General features: G+C 33.8%; 1 protein-coding gene across 5 annotated transcripts in view; it reads right to left on the minus strand.

The window, feature by feature from the left end:
- The window catches only part of U2SURP (U2 snRNP associated SURP domain containing), a 54,864-nt gene that overhangs the window by 19,058 nt on the left and 18,099 nt on the right, over positions 1–17,707 (minus strand). For 2 of the 5 annotated variants that reach the window (XM_082392909.1, XM_082392906.1), the window contains exons 5-20: positions 15,763–15,877; positions 15,071–15,204; positions 12,708–12,775; positions 12,060–12,154; positions 11,941–11,976; positions 11,769–11,851; positions 10,215–10,380; positions 9,822–10,033; positions 8,837–8,880; positions 5,652–5,756; positions 4,501–4,567; positions 4,259–4,422; positions 2,763–2,925; positions 2,267–2,346; positions 1,241–1,328; positions 101–223 (exon numbers count right to left, since the gene is read on the minus strand). In XM_082392909.1, the coding sequence (XP_082249035.1) occupies positions 101–223; positions 1,241–1,328; positions 2,267–2,346; positions 2,763–2,925; positions 4,259–4,422; positions 4,501–4,567; positions 5,652–5,756; positions 8,837–8,880; positions 9,822–10,033; positions 10,215–10,380; positions 11,769–11,851; positions 11,941–11,976; positions 12,060–12,154; positions 12,708–12,775; positions 15,071–15,204; positions 15,763–15,877 (1,743 nt within the window). Of the gene's footprint in view, positions 1–100; positions 224–1,240; positions 1,329–2,266; positions 2,347–2,762; positions 2,926–4,258; positions 4,423–4,496; positions 4,568–5,651; positions 5,757–8,836; positions 8,881–9,821; positions 10,034–10,214; positions 10,381–11,768; positions 11,852–11,940; positions 11,977–12,059; positions 12,155–12,707; positions 12,776–15,070; positions 15,205–15,762; positions 15,878–17,707 lie in introns of those variants that run through there. The other 3 variants (XM_082392907.1, XM_082392908.1, XM_082392910.1) reach the window with 3 other exon arrangements.

The raw sequence follows: 17,707 nt of genomic DNA on the forward strand, positions 1-17,707 counted from the left end.
TTCCACAAAGAAATGTTACTCACATCTGTAACATATCATACCCCCACAGCATTCCAGAAATAAATTTTAAGATAATCGGACAAATACACTGAATACCTACCTCTGTCTCCTTTTCTTCAATAATATTTACAAGTCCTAAGAAAATATTTTGTAGTTTGATCAAAAATGGTTCTGGATAAATTGCCCAATCTTCCCATGCTCTAAAGCAGGTCATTACCCGTTGCTAACAGGAAAAAGACAATGAATTATTATTTAGGGCAGTAACTATCCAACGTCATCTCATGATAATGACCATCACAATTTGCTAAATTTTCCTTTAAAACGATATTCTTTTTAAAGTTTAAGGGAAATAACTATTCATCATTACAATATTTTTTTTTAAATGAATATTACCTCCCCATTAAAAGAGGAAAGAAACTAAGAATAAATGTAATATAAAAAAGAAACAGTAACTGTTTGCTCTCAGTCACCTAAGATCAAGGTCCCATACCACTGGTGGTACACATGAGGCCACATTCTGGGAAACACTAGCTTAGAAACTTATGAAAGCTGGATATCAAGTTAGCCCACATTTTGATCTGAATTCCTTTATGGTCCGATGAAGTACTTCCTGATTCTGGCTAACACTTCTCTCTGTCCCCTCCTTAAACTTTTCTATAATCTCTGTCTTATGGTCAAAATTTAAGGTCAAAAAAAATTTTAATGGAGTTGTTTGTCTGAATCCCCTAAATGGTGGGGTCATTGGGCATCTTCCCAAGCTAAAAATTTCCTTAATGTGTATTCTTCCCATGAAAGTGTATCTATTTTTTCAACTATAAGTAAGGTATTCTGTTTGGCTTTTCTTAACACTGGTCTACAGCTTGAGCGTTAATAAAAAATTAATAACTGAATATACTTTCAACATGAATAACTATATTCCTAATCCAGCCAAATAATATATACCACTATAAAACAAGTGATCTTCTCAGTGTTTTCTGTGAAAAGACCAGTATTTAAAATGTTTAAATAAAATCCTTAAAACTAAAACAGACACCCAACAAAACACTAGACATATTTTTAAATTTCAGACTTTTTTTGATACTGAAGGTAAAATGGCAGTAAATTTTAAAACAATAATTTCTGAAACATCTAAGTTATGTCTTACACTTACTTAACATACTCTTTTAGCCCTCCAATGTGCTTCCGGTGCCCACTTCCCATTTAAAACACTAGGGCAAAAACACCCAAACAATAAACGTACCTTAAAGTTTTCAGACTGTAAATGGCCTTGAATTGTACGATAGGTAGCATTGAGGTCTGAAAATATCTGACACAACTTTGTTTCAAAACTGAAATTCAAATAATATGTTTTTTACAACAGAACGTGTTTAAAAATCCTTATCTACTTCAACATGCTAGGCCAATGAAAACCACTCTGGACTTTTAATTTTATAAATAAATTAATCAAGTAAATCTTTAAAAATAAGAATTAGGTGTTTAAAATCTAAAACTATAACTTTAACTCCTATTATTCTGAATTTTTCTTCTGCAAAATCGCACGAAGAGCCTTAAGAACTAGTTCCCTTAATTAACAAGGAACTCTTACATCTAGGATACCTTGAGCCATCTAGTCCAACCACTTTGTTTTATAAAACAGGAAATAGAAAAGGTAAGTGACCTGTCCAAGGCAAAAGAAGGAATAGCAGAGCTAAGATTAGGGCCCAAACCTCCAAATTTCCCTTCAGAGCCAGTTCCTAAAGAAAAGCTTCCCTAATTCATAAAATAAACACCAAAAAGGAACTGTGGGGAACTGAGGAGGAGTTATATATTAATATACAGCAACAAAATTTCCTATTGCCTAGGAAAACATTAACAATGAACCACAACCAATACAATGATGATCAGAGAACACTGATTCTGTAAATAGTTAATGCTCCTTTGTTTTCTTCCTTTGTTGGCCACTATTTCTAGTGTTTCAGCTTATTTATTACACAAGTGGCTAAATACACAATAGGAATAAAGTGATTTTTTAACTCTTCCTATTTGTTCTTTTATCAAGCTAATCAGGAAACTGATAGAAAAACTTTCAAAAGATTATAATAATTTAGCTTAAAGTGGTTTACTTCAATGAATACAATCCGATTTTTAGAATATTCAACAAACTATGAAGAAATTCAAATTATTTCTTATTATTGAGGGTATTAATTAACAAAACTATCCTCTTTTCTGAGCTCCTTACCCTTAAATATTTTAGTTCAGGCATATCAACTTACATCACTATACTTACAATTTTCTATAATAGGAAGCATTGGCAACTTTGGCTGAAGAGTTGTACAAAACATCAGAAACCAAATATAATCTGGCAATCTAGAATACCAAAAGACAGCATAAAATGGATTAAAAATAAAAAACCAACAGCAAAAAACGTATCTAAAAAAATTTCCGTATTGAAATTTTTTGAATCAACAGCATAAGGCCAATGTTTAGCCATAATTTAATAATCCTAACTAATGAGAAGAGTTTTAAGAAATTCAGTATCACCACAACCATGACTTTGGCAGGGACAAAAGTTGTAACTCATTTACATTTCAATCTGTTGATAATCTGTGTGTTAATAACTAAGATAAGTTTCCCAGGCAGAAGGAAAATGAAACTGCACCAGAAAGATTTCTTCAGTCAACTTCTTCATTCAAAAAGGAAACCAATTTCAATTCAAACAGAAGCCAACTATTACCTCTCCTTTACTTAACTAAATGTTCCATTAGGAGAAATTATTCCCATACCTTTTTGGGAAGGGGTGTCTTTAAGATGGACAATGACTCGGTAATGCAATCCACTATTTCTTCAGCAGCTTCAGCATTATTAAGACAGAAAACCATTGCATCTCCAATATCATTTTTCCTCGGAGTTAACCCCCGCAGAATTTCTTCTAATTTGTCCCTCTGTCTGAATACGAATTTTTTAACTTATAAGTATTTATAAATACAAATTTCAAATGCCATTATAGTTTCTGCTCGCACGTTAATTTCTTTAAAACCCACTCCGATAAAATTCTGAAGACTAAGTTGTGTTAAGTCTGATTTGTGTTATGTATTCCAAATATGTTACATTTTTTTAAAGAATTTATATGGGGAAGAAAACTATCCCGGGAACTAATAAATTATTTTAGTGACTTTTAGTTTACAAATTAAGTAAATTTTAAATTATAGGCATTTTTTCAAGAGTCTTCGCAAATGTCCCACTCCTATTATCCTATTACACTGAAGAAGAACCTTCATGGCCTTCACTCTCCTTTGAAGGAAGTCTGTTACTTTAGCACTTCTGCATAGGATTAGGACAGGCTATAAAGCAAGGGCTGACAAACTTTTTCTGTAAAGGATCACAGAGTGAATATTTTAGGCTTTGAAAGTCATACAGTCTCTGTCACAGTTACTCAGCTTTGCTGCTATAACACCAAAGCAACCACAGACTACATGCAAAGGGATGGGTATGGCCGTGTTCAAATAAAATTTTATTTACAAAAACAGGAGGTAGCCAGATTTAGCCTATGGGCTGAGTATGCAGATCCCTGGGCAAAAGTAATGATGAACATACATCTTCAGAAGCAAATATACTCTCAAATGCTATAGTTCTCTATCAGCAATGCTCTCACAAACAATGCATCAATGCAACTAGCACTAAGATTTATTGACAGTGAAGTATATAATCCTATAAGCTAAAAATTATTTTGGCCTTTTTTTTTCCCCTTCAGGTATACAGAATTTCCTCTAAACATTTCAATAGTTAAATTTGTTTCTGCTTCTTAAACCAGGCTAACTGCCCTGAAGCAGTGCTGACTGAGCACTAGTAATAACATGTCTCCATGGTGGCCGCACACGGCACTTCATGGAGCAGCTTTGCAGTCACCCATTTGACTTCACTAAGCCATAAAATAACTTTACCTCTTTACGTTGCATTCAAAGAGGCAAGAGTTCTAAGGGCCATGAAATAATTTCTATAAGAATATAAAGTATTTCACTGCTGGAGTACCATCACTTAAGAGATCATCAATAATTTTTATCAGTAGGAAGAGGTCAAGTTGAGTAGGACACACACTTATAATACTTGCCAAGATTTTTAAAACTACAATGCATACGTTAAGAGATGTTACTATTTTAAACAATCACAAATTTTAAAAACCATTTTATTTTAGGGTTAACACATCGTATTAAGACCATTAATTAAAGTGACCATTAAAGCAACTTTTCTGAATATAAAACAAGAAAGGTAAAAATCTTACTCTTCCTTAAGTGCTCCCTTTTTACTAGGCTCCTCTACAAAAGCTTCTGTTTCCTGCTCTTCTGACATCCCATGCAGATATGGATTTAACGGTGGTGGCCTCCAAAAAGATCCATTTTTGAACATACGAAAATCTTCTGTCCGCCACTTAGTTGGAGAATCTCCCTAGTTAAGTGTCCAGAATGTTATTAGAAAGATCTAATACCTCAGAGTCAAAATAACAAAGTAGTTGATTATACTTGCCTGCAGAATAGAATAAAGCTTCCACCTATAGTAAACATGGGCTGGTGTCTGGTTTTCAAATAAGAATCTAAAACAAAAACAAAAAAAAAAATTAAACATTGGATTCTTTAATGGAGAACTATCTTCAAGTAAATATGAACAAATGAGAAATATTATTTGCCTATTTACTTCTAAATAAAACCCAAAGCAAAGATCCCTGAAGAGAAATCCTCACCCACTGCCATCTATCCCTTTCCTCACCCCAACCCCAGACCGCCTTTGTGACTGACACTAATACTCAGAAGGTATGTATGCATCTTGCTGAGTCTTACAATCAGTTTTATTGAACACTATGTGTCGGGTACTGTGTCTGGCAATGGAGAGGTCTTCCCAAGATATAACTTCAAAAGCAGTGGTTTTTAAATGACTTAAGTAAATTGCAAATGAAGTGTTACATATAACTATTTAGAAGATAAGTAGTTTCTTATAAACCTCATTTATTCTACCATATTTTGCTTATGAAAGACTCTTTCATTGAAAAACACAATGAAAAATATTTTCCTCCTAGAGAATGCTAAAAACAAAGCTATTTAATTAATCAAACCATGGAAATCACTGGAAAATTGACCCAGGCACATTCTAGTCTAATTATTAAAACTGCCTTCTCACCCCATTACGAAAATAACCTCATACTTTTAGGACTTTTTTCTTTGAGTATTTTTAATTCCAAAAAATAATTTTAAAGTATTTTTTAAAATGCACATCTGAGGATAAACAAAATGTGATATATACATGCAATGGAATATTATTCAGCCTTAAAAGGTAAGGAAATTCTGACACATGCTACACCAAGGATGAACCTTGAAGACATTATGCTAAGTGAAATAAGCCAGTCTCAAAAGCACAAATAAGGTATGACTCCACTTAGATGAGGTACCTAGGGTAATCAAATTCACAGAAAGTAGAATGGTGGTTGCCAGGGGCTGAGGGACCAAAGGAATGGGGAGTTATTGTTTAAGGGGTACAGAGTTTCAGTTATGGAAAATGTGAAAAGTTATGGTGATGGTTGCACAACAACATGAATGTACTTAATGCCACTGAACTGTACATATATAAATGGTAAGTTGTATGTTACATGTAAATGTTATTACCACAATAAAAAAAATGCACACCTGAACATAGGATTGTTGATCTCTCTGTTCATAATCATAGCTTCAAACATTGGCCCTTCACGTACAACAAACTCTATCATTCGATGTATCAGGGCGAGCAAATTCCTACAACAACAACACAGTTAAAGAAAATGGATTCAGACCTACCACTAAATAAAACTACACTTGACCTAAGTTACTATAATTGTGCAGAAAAAGATTATTCTGCTGACTAATACAGAATTTTATACCAAGAAAGTAACCTGGAGCATATGTTAATACCTTGTGCATTAAGAGGGAGGGGGGCAATAGGGATAAGGGAGTGGGAGGGGAAGGGAAGGGAAGGGAGGGTGGGAAACCACAACACAGCTTCACAGTAATAAAGATTTCAATTTCTAAATACCACTTAATTTTACTTTCCAAATGCAAAACATTAAATTATGAATCACAACTAACTGGAAAGCTGCAAATATATAAAATCAGAAACTTAAAGCTTACATGTTATCATAACCATCTAAAAACTTACACACTATCTCAGTTTTAAAACATTCCTAAACCAAGCACTTTTATAGTGATACTGAAATGTTATATACATGACTATAATTTATAAAAATGCACAACTATTAACAAGTTTAAGGTCTGATTTAATAATTTAAAAAATCCATCCAACTCCTGTGCTTTTCTGGTACACATATAGCAGATGGAGTTTTTATTGAATCTGACCTTCAATGAGGCAACATCCCTTTGGACCACACTTCAAACTAGTTCACATAGCTCATGACATGTATAATTCTGCCTGTGTGTTCTGAATCAATAAAGCAATTATATTGCCAAAGCCTTAAACGAATGGAGTCCTGTTTCCAAAATATTCCAAAATAAGGGACATGGTGATATGCCCTTCCCATTTTTCATGACAATTACTTCCCAATATTTAAGCCAAAAATAAACATATGTAACTTTTTAGTCGTCATTTTGTTGACTGGGCTTATAAAGTATTTTTAAAATCTGATACCTTATTAGGCTCCAAACACAATTTTAGACATTGATTACAGTGTCAGGCAAAAATGATTCAGCTTATGATAGCTACTTCTGATTTCTCATTTCACCAGTCTCCACCATGTAGAGTTGGCAAATAACAAATGGGAAAAGCAAAAGGATATTGGCTCTTGGTACAAGGCACACACTAAATTACACCTTTAGCATTCCCAGCTCAAATTAAGTTCATGTAACTGCTAGAATATAAATAAATATATAGTTATAGAATAAGACCTTTTTTTTGCTCTATAAAGCCCTGCTTCAGAGTACATGAACAGTAAAATAATTTATCTCATGCTGACTATAATTATTTTCTCAGTTTTCAAACAAACCTACTTAAGTGGACACTAAAATCTCTATAGTGAAAAAATGAATTTTTTTGACCTAATAGAGGTCAAAGAAAAATATGAAGGTTTAATAAATCTTTAACAGAGGGAAAACTATATATTAAAATTATTAATTCAACCTCAAACTGTTAAAACAAAAACCCAAAAGTATCAATTTTAAATCTAAAAATTCTTTCACAGAAGTATTAATTGGTCTGCAAATATGCAGTTCTTGATATCCAAATGAGAATGTATTCTCAACATCCATATGGTTAATGACATTGTTTTAAAAGAAGGGAGATATGGTATTGATTCAGTCCCAAAACTCCCACTGGTATATGTCAAATTAAAGGGAAATTTTATGTATCATAATATATAAAATCAATGACTAGGCGGACAAATACTACACATCCAGAAACTTGCATGAATTAAGTCAAAAGCAACTTGACTTGCATATTAAAGATAGATGAAAAATGATTTAGCAAGTTTAAAACAAAGGATTCATTGTAATGGTGAGTCAAGACTTTACAGCAAAATGTACACTCAAAATTTTGTTTAGAAATAAGCTGAGCCACATATAAAGCTAATACTGGATATATGCTTTTTAAGTGCTGCCAATATACTACTTTCCTGTGAGTGCTTTACCAGTGGAAAAAAAAAACCCACTATAGTTTTAAACAGGCTTGTAACTGATATATCTATTTTTAGAAAATTTAAAGTTTAAAAGAAGTTTTAGAATGTTTCATGATTATTTAAAATCAAAATCTGACAATTAGTCGTTGCTAACTTAAATTCAAGATTCTTAAAGAACTGTAATCATTCTTTTTTCCTTAAGGATTATGTGCTTATTTTTAAAAAGGTGACTTTTCTATCAGAATGAAACAGTGTAGTACAAAAAGATGATATAATTTAAAGTGCATTATTTTATTTTAAAATGGTAATTATCTTATTCTGGGCAACAACAACAAAAAAACAAAAATTGTCTCTCAGTTATAATAAAACCACATTTACTGGAGTCGATCGTACCAATGTCTGGTCAAAACCTGTATACTTTCCCAATCCATCCCATGCTGCTTTCCTGGTCCCCCGCTGCCGCAGACACTTCAGCTGGTGTTGCTCACCAAGGCCAATGTCAAAGAGAATTTGGTATTCTTTTGTGTTCATTTATTATTCAACCAGTGTTGTGTTCCTGTGTTTGGGAAAAGGCTTAGCTTGACTGAGCAAGAGCATACCTACGGCATGAATTCTTTCTTCTGCTTTAACATTATGTTGAAAAAGAAAAAACGGAAGAAAGGAAAATAAAAGAATTCCAAACACCTTTGTTACCATGAAAAAAGTTTCTAGTTATGGTCAGTGTTCACGAGAATAATAGAAATTCCTTCTTAAAATCATTTAGGAAAAATAAAGCTATGCTTTCAGTAAGGAAAACTCAAACTAAGGTTGCATATTAAACACACACAATTCAGAAACCAAGAAAAAAAATAACAGATTGGGTCAAAATGTAACATTATCTAAAATTTAAGATACATTTAAAACACCTATTTTCCCATCCCAATAATCTAATGTTATTAGACTAACAACTCCAGATTAAATCTATTAAACACATTGTAACTACTAAAGCTACAAAATACCCTACATTGTTAACAATAAAACAAAAAAGATAATGACATAAAATTGCAAAGTATACTAAAGTTAGTTAAATTTCACATATCCCCCCCCAAAAAGTACTGGGAAGGAACCATTGCTCAGTCAAGATACTACCTTTTCCTCAACACCATTTTTTTTTTAATTCAGAAGGGGATATTGTCTATATTTAGATCAGTAATAATAAAGAAAAACATGTACCTTTCTGTTGGGATAACCACTTTGACTATGGCTTGCGACAGAGTCTGTATATGAAGTCACATCAGATAATAAACATAGAATATGTGAGTATTGTTAACAAGTAACAAGCAAAAATATACATATGCATTGAAAATACTACACATCTAATCACAAGTTTTGCAGGCAATCACTGCATTTGAAGTAATTATACACTAAGCAATTACATAAATGCAAATGGATGTGTTCAGTGAACAGTAAACGTTCACCAAATGCAAAGAATCAGAACATTCCTGCCAGAATGCACATCAATGCACTGAAATAGGTACTACACTGAGAATTATCAGATAAAGATTTTAATTTGTGAAATCATTAACTGTTTGCCTCTGACCATACAGTTTGCTACTTTGTTCCCAAGCCTTTAAAACCAGCCCTGTCATTTTAAGTGTAATTAATTCATAATAGAACCAACAAATTCTTATAACTTGAAATTAAGTTGGTTTTATGTTTAATAAAAAGAAAATACCCTTTGCTTTTACTAGAGTAGCTAACTTTTAAAAAACCATATATGCTCTCAAATATTCTAATACCTTAGATCTTGAAAACGAAGTTATTAGCTAGCTGCCATCCAAACAGTTTAACTATTTAGGAGTCTTTCTAACTGAAAAGGCACTTAACCAAATACAAAGTATCACTTTCTCAAAACAAAGTAAATTTAGATACTACACTTAAGCAAACCTGGATACAACAGTGGACAAAGGAAAAAAAAAAAAAAAACTTAATAAGTGGTCAAAAAAGGAATGATAGCCACAAATAAAAATATGACCTAGTATCCCAATACAGGGTTTCCATGGGCTAAGGCAGGGAACACATCTAAGTTATTTCATTTTCTTTAAGAGATGCCAAACAGAATTACACACACACTTTCTATAAATTGTTGAAAAGAAATACTACCACAGATTTAGTATTTACAAATTAGATGCGGCCCTATGTACATTTTTTAAATTACCTTCTCAAAATCCTCCTTGTTTTTAGGTGGTGGTAACATGGGAGCATTGGGGTTTTTTAACCGCTCTCTAGGCTGCGCATTAAAAGGCAGTCCTGACGGAGGTGGCGGAAGCGTATGTTCCATCATGGAAGGCGGAATGTATATTGGATGTGGAGGAATAGGCACAGCTTTACCCCAACCTAACTTCATTTCAAAAGACATAATCATCTTTCCTAAAAGAAAGAAAAGAAAAGTCACCCTGGTAACTCTCAAAAGAAAATAAAGGCTCTCTGGTGATTTAAATTAATTTTCATGTTTAACCTTTACCTTTCTGGTCCATTTTTCCTCTCGAGTTTTTATAAATACTTTTCAAAACCTAAGCAATATCTGAGTTCTACAGATGGGCTTCCTTACCATTTAAGTTTTTTAAAGCTCTTTCAGCATCTCTTCTATTCATAAAGGCCACAAAGCCACAGTTTCTCTCTCTTGCCCTTTCTTCATCAGTTCTGGGCCACATAATTTTCACGCTGGCCAGGGGCCCAAATCTTCCAAACTCCTGGCACAACATTTCTTCATTCATCTATTAAAAGGCGTAAGATATTTTTGGTAAGCAAAGAGGAAAGAAAAAAGAACTCTATGCAGCACAGAGCAGTTTTTGCAAAATGAGAAGAGACCTAGCAATGCTACAGCTTTCCATTCAAGTACTGGGACCTCTACAAGGGTGAAATCCTGCCTTCATGGGGCATGCACAAATCTTTTCACACCAGAAACATTCTGTTTTATGTAAGTGGCCGGGTGGAGAGGCTGGGTGGCTGGAGAAATCAAAAGCACACCTTTACCTTCACTCTTCCTCCTTCTGAGATCCTGCACCTAAAATACGCTTTCTACAGCAATGGTTTGTTCAGCATTTAGCAACCTTTTTCAGGCAGCAATAATTACCACACTTAAGTCAAGGAGGAAATATTTGTTGGCAATGAAAGAAATAAAGGATCTGGTCACTTTTTCTTTTTCCAGCACCCAGCTGCCAGTGTAATCAAGAACAGAGAAAACAAAAAAGGGTAAATATGCAATGAGGTCCAAAATATATAGTATTTTTTAAAAGATCTTACTATGCAGAACAACCACTATATTCCCCATAACAATTAAGAATGAAGCAGGGGAAAGAATTAAAATATAAAAGACTAAGCAGAAATATTACTTTGCTATTATTAAGATGAAAAAAGAAAGAAATCCATAAGGAAGTAGGCTATGCATCAGAAGGGGACAGTCTCAAAAGAATATTGTCTACCACTGGTCATATCCTGATAGATAAAATCAGCACCTAGCAAAACATTTCAAAATCAGAGGACAGTCCAGTTACAGCAAGAGGAGACAGGGACTTCCCTGGCGGCACAGTGGTTAAGAATGTGCCTGCCAATGCAGGGGACACGGGTTTGAGCGCTGGTGTGGGAAGATCCCACATGCCACGGAGCAACTAGCCTGTGCACCACAACTACAGTGCCCAGGTGCTGCAACTACCACATGCCTAGAGCCCGTGCTCCGCAACAGAGAACCCACCACAACAGAGAAGCCACCACAACAAGAAGCCCGCACACCACCACGAAGAGTAGCCCCCACTCACTGCAACTAGAGAAAGCCTGCGCACAGCAAGGAAGACCCAACGCAGCCAAAAATATTTAAAAGAAATAATAATAAGAAGAGCAAAGCTAAATAAATGTATTTAAAAAAAAAAAGAAAAGAAAAGAAAAGAAAGAAAGGGGAGACAAGCCCTTAGGAATTGTAGCAAGAAAATTCGGCCCATACCGCTAAGGCTCAATTTCACAAGATAATTTTAGAGACTTATCTAGTTCCACCACATCTGCTTACTTCAGATTCTTGACTTCATTTTTTTTAATGACTGACAAAGCAGTTTTCCTACAAAAGTATACAGCATATGAGCCAACATTCATCTTACTTTTCTAATATTACCTGTGGATTAATGTTTCCAAGGTATAAATTAGTAGTGCTTGGATCTCCTACATCATGTGAGCCAGGTGCATAATCATCGAGAACTAGGACAAAGAGAAGAAAAAATTATAACCTGCAAAATACAAAGTTTGGACAATTTCTATGAATTAAAAAAAGCAAAAAACTGTATTACCACCAGATGATCTATTTCTTCTTGAAGGCGCATCCACTTTAAAAGGGGGAAAAGAAAACAATTCTTAGTTTTTGGAATAGTTCGTCACAAAAACAAACATTAAAATAAATGTCACTTACTAGAACGACGCTGACCATCAGAATCTGACTGAGGCGGCTCAAATCGACTTAACCTGCCTTTTGTTTTATGTCTCTCATCACGCTCTTCTTGAATTCTGTTGAAAATATATATAATCACTAATAACGAGCCAAAATTTGTTTGTTCACATTTAATAACAGAACTTATCCAGGTATCATCTTGAAATAACCTGAAATATTTGTGTGTAATGCCAGTACTGACAACGAAGATTAAAGAGTCCCTCAGCTGCAAGTCATGAGCAAACTTCTGATATATCATGTAAGCAGTGGAATACAAAGCCCACTTTTAAGGTGAGAAGGAAATTCAACATTAAAACCACTTAATTTGTTCTTTCTTAACTAAAGGTTGACCACTCCTCACCCATATCTCAGTGACTATATTGTTTCCACTGCAAACAGGACTCTGGACATTAGTTAAATCAATTTAATTGCATCCACATAATAGAAGCAACCTAGATGCTGGACAAAATGCTAATTTCATTTTCAAACATAACCCACAAAATATCTAAAACAGCTTCATGGTAAGCCAGTTACTAAAAACAAATTGGTAGACTACATTCTTCATATGTGCATCTGTAAGTATCAGCTCAAAATATCTATGAGAGCCATTCTCAACACCATAAAACTTACTGTTTCAATTCTTCTTTGAAGAGTTCCAAATTGCTTTTTTTCTTTTCTTTCTCGCCTTTCTTCAGTGGCTATGAAGGATATGATAAGTTATACTTCAAAGAAAACAAGGTTAAACAAAACTAATGGTTCGATAATCAGATCACTTTAAATAAACTTTTATTTTAGTGCCAATTATGATCTAAATATTTAAATTAAAAAGAAAGAATGCTTCTGTTACCACTGAACTTTCCTTCCTATTTTCTAAAACTGAGAATTTAACACATTATTAAAACAACAAGCAGCAGTCTTAAAGGAGCTACCAACTTTATCCCCTGCCCCGCCCCCCGCCCAAAGCGTACAATACTTAGGCCAGAATACTGTTGGAAGGGTACTGGAGGGAAAATTAATAAACATAAAGTAACTGAACTGCCATGTAAATAACTGCCATGAACAACTACCAAAAATATGCACCCTTCAAAACAATCACCCTAGAAGGAAATGAATTACTGAAACAAACAGTAACACCGCTGGAATTCCTCTCTTAAAACTGCTTCCAAAAATGCTTTTGGAATCCCTCTTTTGAAAGTGCCAAAATAATTCAATGGGGGAGGATAGTCTTTTTAACAAATGGAAGTACGGAAATTGAATATCCACCCATAAAAAAGAATGAGGTTGGACCTCTACCTCATACCATATATAAAAATTAACTCAAAAGGTTCACAGACCTAAATATAAGACCTAAAAACACAGGAGTGAATCATCATGAGCCTGAATTCGGCAATAGTTTCTTAGATATGACACCATGAGAAACAAAAGAAAAAGCAACAACAAAAAACTGATAAACTTCATTAAAATTAAAAGCTTTTGTTCTTCAAAGGACACTAACAAAAAAGGGCAAAGCCAAACCACAAACTGGGAGAAAACAACACAGTTGATAAGAGACTTGACTCTAGAAGCTGTAAAATACTCTTACAACTCAACAATAAAAAGACAAATAACTCAATTAAAAACTGCGCCAAGGATCTGAAAAGACATTTCTCTACAGAAGACTCCAAGTGGATGATAAATGAAATGGTGCTCAACATCACAGGCAAGTGCAAATCAAAACCACAATTATGCACAACTTCACACCCACTAAGTTGACTAAAATAATTTTAGCAAGTGGTGATGAAGATGTAGAAAAATTGGAACACTCATATACACTGCTGATGGGACTGTGAAGTGGTACAGCTACTTTGGAAACAGTATGGCAGTTTCTCAAAAGGTTAAACAATTAGTGACCATATGACCAGCAATTCCACTCCTAGGAATATAAGAGAATTAAGAATATATGTCCACACAAAAGCCTATACATGAATGTTTTCAGAAGCATTACTCATAATGGCCAAAAAGTAGAAACAACCCAAATGTCCATCAAGTAATAAACGGATCAGCAATATGAGGTATATCTGCAAAATGGAATGTTATTCAACCATAAAAAGGAACAAAGTACTGATACATACACCAAAATGTAGATGAACTTTGAAACATTATGCTAAAAAGCCAGACACAAAAGGCCGTATGCTGTATGATTCCATCTGCATGAAATGTCCAGAACAGGCAAATCCAAAGAAATAGAAAGTAGATTAGTGGTTGCCAGAGGTTAGGGATGACTGAAATTAAGTATAAGGTTTCCTTCTGGGATGATAAAAATGCTTCAAAATTAGAGATTAGTGACTGTTGCACAACTATCAACATACGTCAAAAAAACACTTAATAAAGCTGTTTTTTAAGTTGCTTTCGGAGCTATTTTAAAAGTCACAGAAGAAAAATCAGTCTCACTATTCAGCATAATCACATTTCCTCAAATTTGGCTCCAAATGACAAGACCCACATCTACCTACCATCCCCCATGAAAAATCCCACTCTCAAAACATAAAGACTTTCTAACACTGAGAATATTTAAAGGAAAGTGTCACTAGTTCTAATAGTAAATCCAAATAAATTCCAAAAATGTTCCAGGCAACAGACACATTGTTGGAGTACACAGTCTTCCAAAGTAATTGATACTACACATGCTGACATTTAAATACCCAAGTTCAGCACTGCTTAAAAAGACAATCCCATTATTTTATATTTATGCCTAAACTATAGCTAACTTTCAGCTTGCAGTATGCTATGAGTAACAGCAAATGTTCACTGCTCAACAAACATAGAAAGAGTATCATCTATGCGCCCTAATTTATTATCTCTCATCTAGGAAGGTTAAGCATCAAAACTCAACATCTACTACCAAAATAGTTAGAAACGAGAAACCAAAGTCCTGCTTACAGTGGAAGTACAGAAAATATTACTGGCAGTGTCATCTCTGAACATAAACGGTCACTTATTTAAGTATGACTTACAGGTTTTTTGGTTTCTATCACAAGAAGAGATGGTGGTCTTTCATTGGATGACTGATTTGGAGGATTTTTTTGATCTGCAAATCTTGAGGATGGCTTATAGATTTTACCTCTTTTTTCATCTGTTTCATGTTCTTCTGAAATTTAAAATACTAAGTTTCAAAACTAATTTCACATTATGTGGATTTTGTTTACTTACTATTTTTATTAAAAATAAACACAACTTAGTAAAATGCTTTCAGCATTAAGATATATCACTAGTGACAAAATATGAAATTTAATTCAAATATTATTCAAATATTACTGCCTTACTCTCAAAAATACTAATTTAATCATTTTATAGTAAACCTATAAAACCTGTAAAATGCTACTTTGGAAAACAGCACAGCAGTTTCTCAAAAGGTTAAACAAATAGTTACCATATGAGTAGTAACTCCACTCCTAGGAATATACAGTAAAACTATAAAATACTTGAAAATGTTTGCAAAGTTCTCTGCCATCTTGAAACCTGAAAGGTACTAAAAACATTTTTTAAACTTATCTGGCTCCAATTTGTCATTAATCCACATTTGGCCATTAATTTTACTAATCATTATCACCACTAGAGGGTGCTGATAGAAAGGAAACATGAAACTCAAAAGCAATTCAACCAAGACTTTTTGGGTTTGCTCAAGGACTATAATATTCACACTAACCTTTAGCTGCATTAACAACACCTCCGCGCACAAACGTTTTCACTTTATTACCATCACTTCCTTCAAAGGCAGCAAGAAATTCCTCATAAATTTCAGCAGCTGCCTTTTCATCCTCCTAAATACACACGAAAATATTAACATCACTTGATATAAAAATTACTGTACATACGGTGAAACTCATCCAAGAATAATGTAAACAAAACCTCTCCCTCCAATGGGGAAAGCAGGTTATTAAGCAACCTTAACAGGCAGTAATATCTAATGCTTAGTAGATATTTAAGATACTAATTAACACTGGAATTAAGAGGGGCTTTGCTCCTCTACAGGTGATTTGTGGACAAGAAAAGGACCCACTAAATAAATCTGTTTAGAGAAAATTCAAGGGTCCAACCGTATGACAACTGACTACACAAAATATATTATTCTATTAATGTTTATGACATTTCTAAGGCACAACAGTTTAACTCTGAATATAAACATTTCCTTCACAAACCACTGAAGACATGAGTATTAGAAGTCTGAAGAAGCAGTATCTCCAGACAGTTGGCATTAAAGAAAAAAACCTCAAAAGAACCTTGACAATTATAACTATTCTAAATGTCCCCAAAACATGTATAAGTAGGAATGCCAATAGAACAGAATAGAAAATATAGAAATAAATCCAACAGCACGTGGAAATTTAGTATTCAATAAAAGGGGCCTCTCAAATCAGTGGAGAATAGATGGACTTTTCAATGAATGATGGTGGGATAATTTGATAGTTATTTGAAAAAAAGATAAAAATGAACCAATTCTTCACATCACATACCAAGAAAAATTGCAAATGAATCAGATTTAATTTTTTTAAAATGTAAGTATTGGGAAAAACATGAGGAAATTCCTTTAAAAGCCTGGAGTAAAAAAATGTAAACTGAAAAACCAGAAATCATAAGACTGATAATAAATCTGGCCATATAACAAAAAATAGTTTCTGCATGGAAAAAAAACACCAGAAGCAAAATAAAAAGGCAATCAACAAACTGAGTAAAAACACTGTACCTTATGTCATAGACAAGTGTTACAATATACATAATACAGGAGTTTCTAAAAACAGAGATATCCTACTAACTTAGAGAAATATTGGTTTAGATATGAGCAGACAGTTCAAAAAATCAAACACAAGAAAAATTGTTCAACCTTACTTACAAGAGAAATGCAAATTTAAAACTACACCGAGATACAATTTTTCACTTAGCAGATTTGCAGAAGTCCTTCAAAAATATTGGCAAGGCTATGGGGAACCAACCTCTCAAACACTGCTTATAGGGAGGCAAAATGGACCTGCCCATATATATGAGAGACCAATTTAACACTATCTAGCAGAATTACAGCTATGCATTTACCATTCAACCCAGTAATCTCACTTACAGGAATATATCCTAAAGATACACTAGGAATAAACCCATATTCCTAACACTATCCCTAAGCGCACTACTGGAAACGGCAAAAGACCAAAACACAAATGCCCTCAATAGGCATTGTAGTGAATGTAGGATTTCAGTGAATAAACTATGGCATATCTATAGAGCTATAAAAAAAGAACAAGCAATATTTCAATATACTTGCAGTAATCTGAGATATAATGTTAAGTGAAAAAAGCAAGGTGGAGAAAAGTGTACTGAATATAGCAAGCTATTGTTCATCTAAGAAAGAGCAGGCACAACATACATTTATACAAACTTGCTTATACAAAAAGAATAGACCAGAAAATAATCAAAACTCTTACAAAGAAGAGAGGAAATGGTGGAGGGGACAGCGATAAAGCTGGACTTCTCCGAATATATCTTGTGTTATAGACTTAACTTGGGGTGGGAGCTTAGAATACCCTGGAGGTCAAGAATCTTTCAAAAACATTTCTCTACTATCCATACACTTAACGCCTCCTTAGACACACTTATAAAGATAA

The sequence above is a fragment of the Balaenoptera borealis genome, assembly GCF_965194805.1.
Source record: "Balaenoptera borealis genome assembly, chromosome: 5".
In the NCBI taxonomy this organism is placed as follows: Eukaryota; Metazoa; Chordata; class Mammalia; order Artiodactyla; family Balaenopteridae; genus Balaenoptera; species Balaenoptera borealis.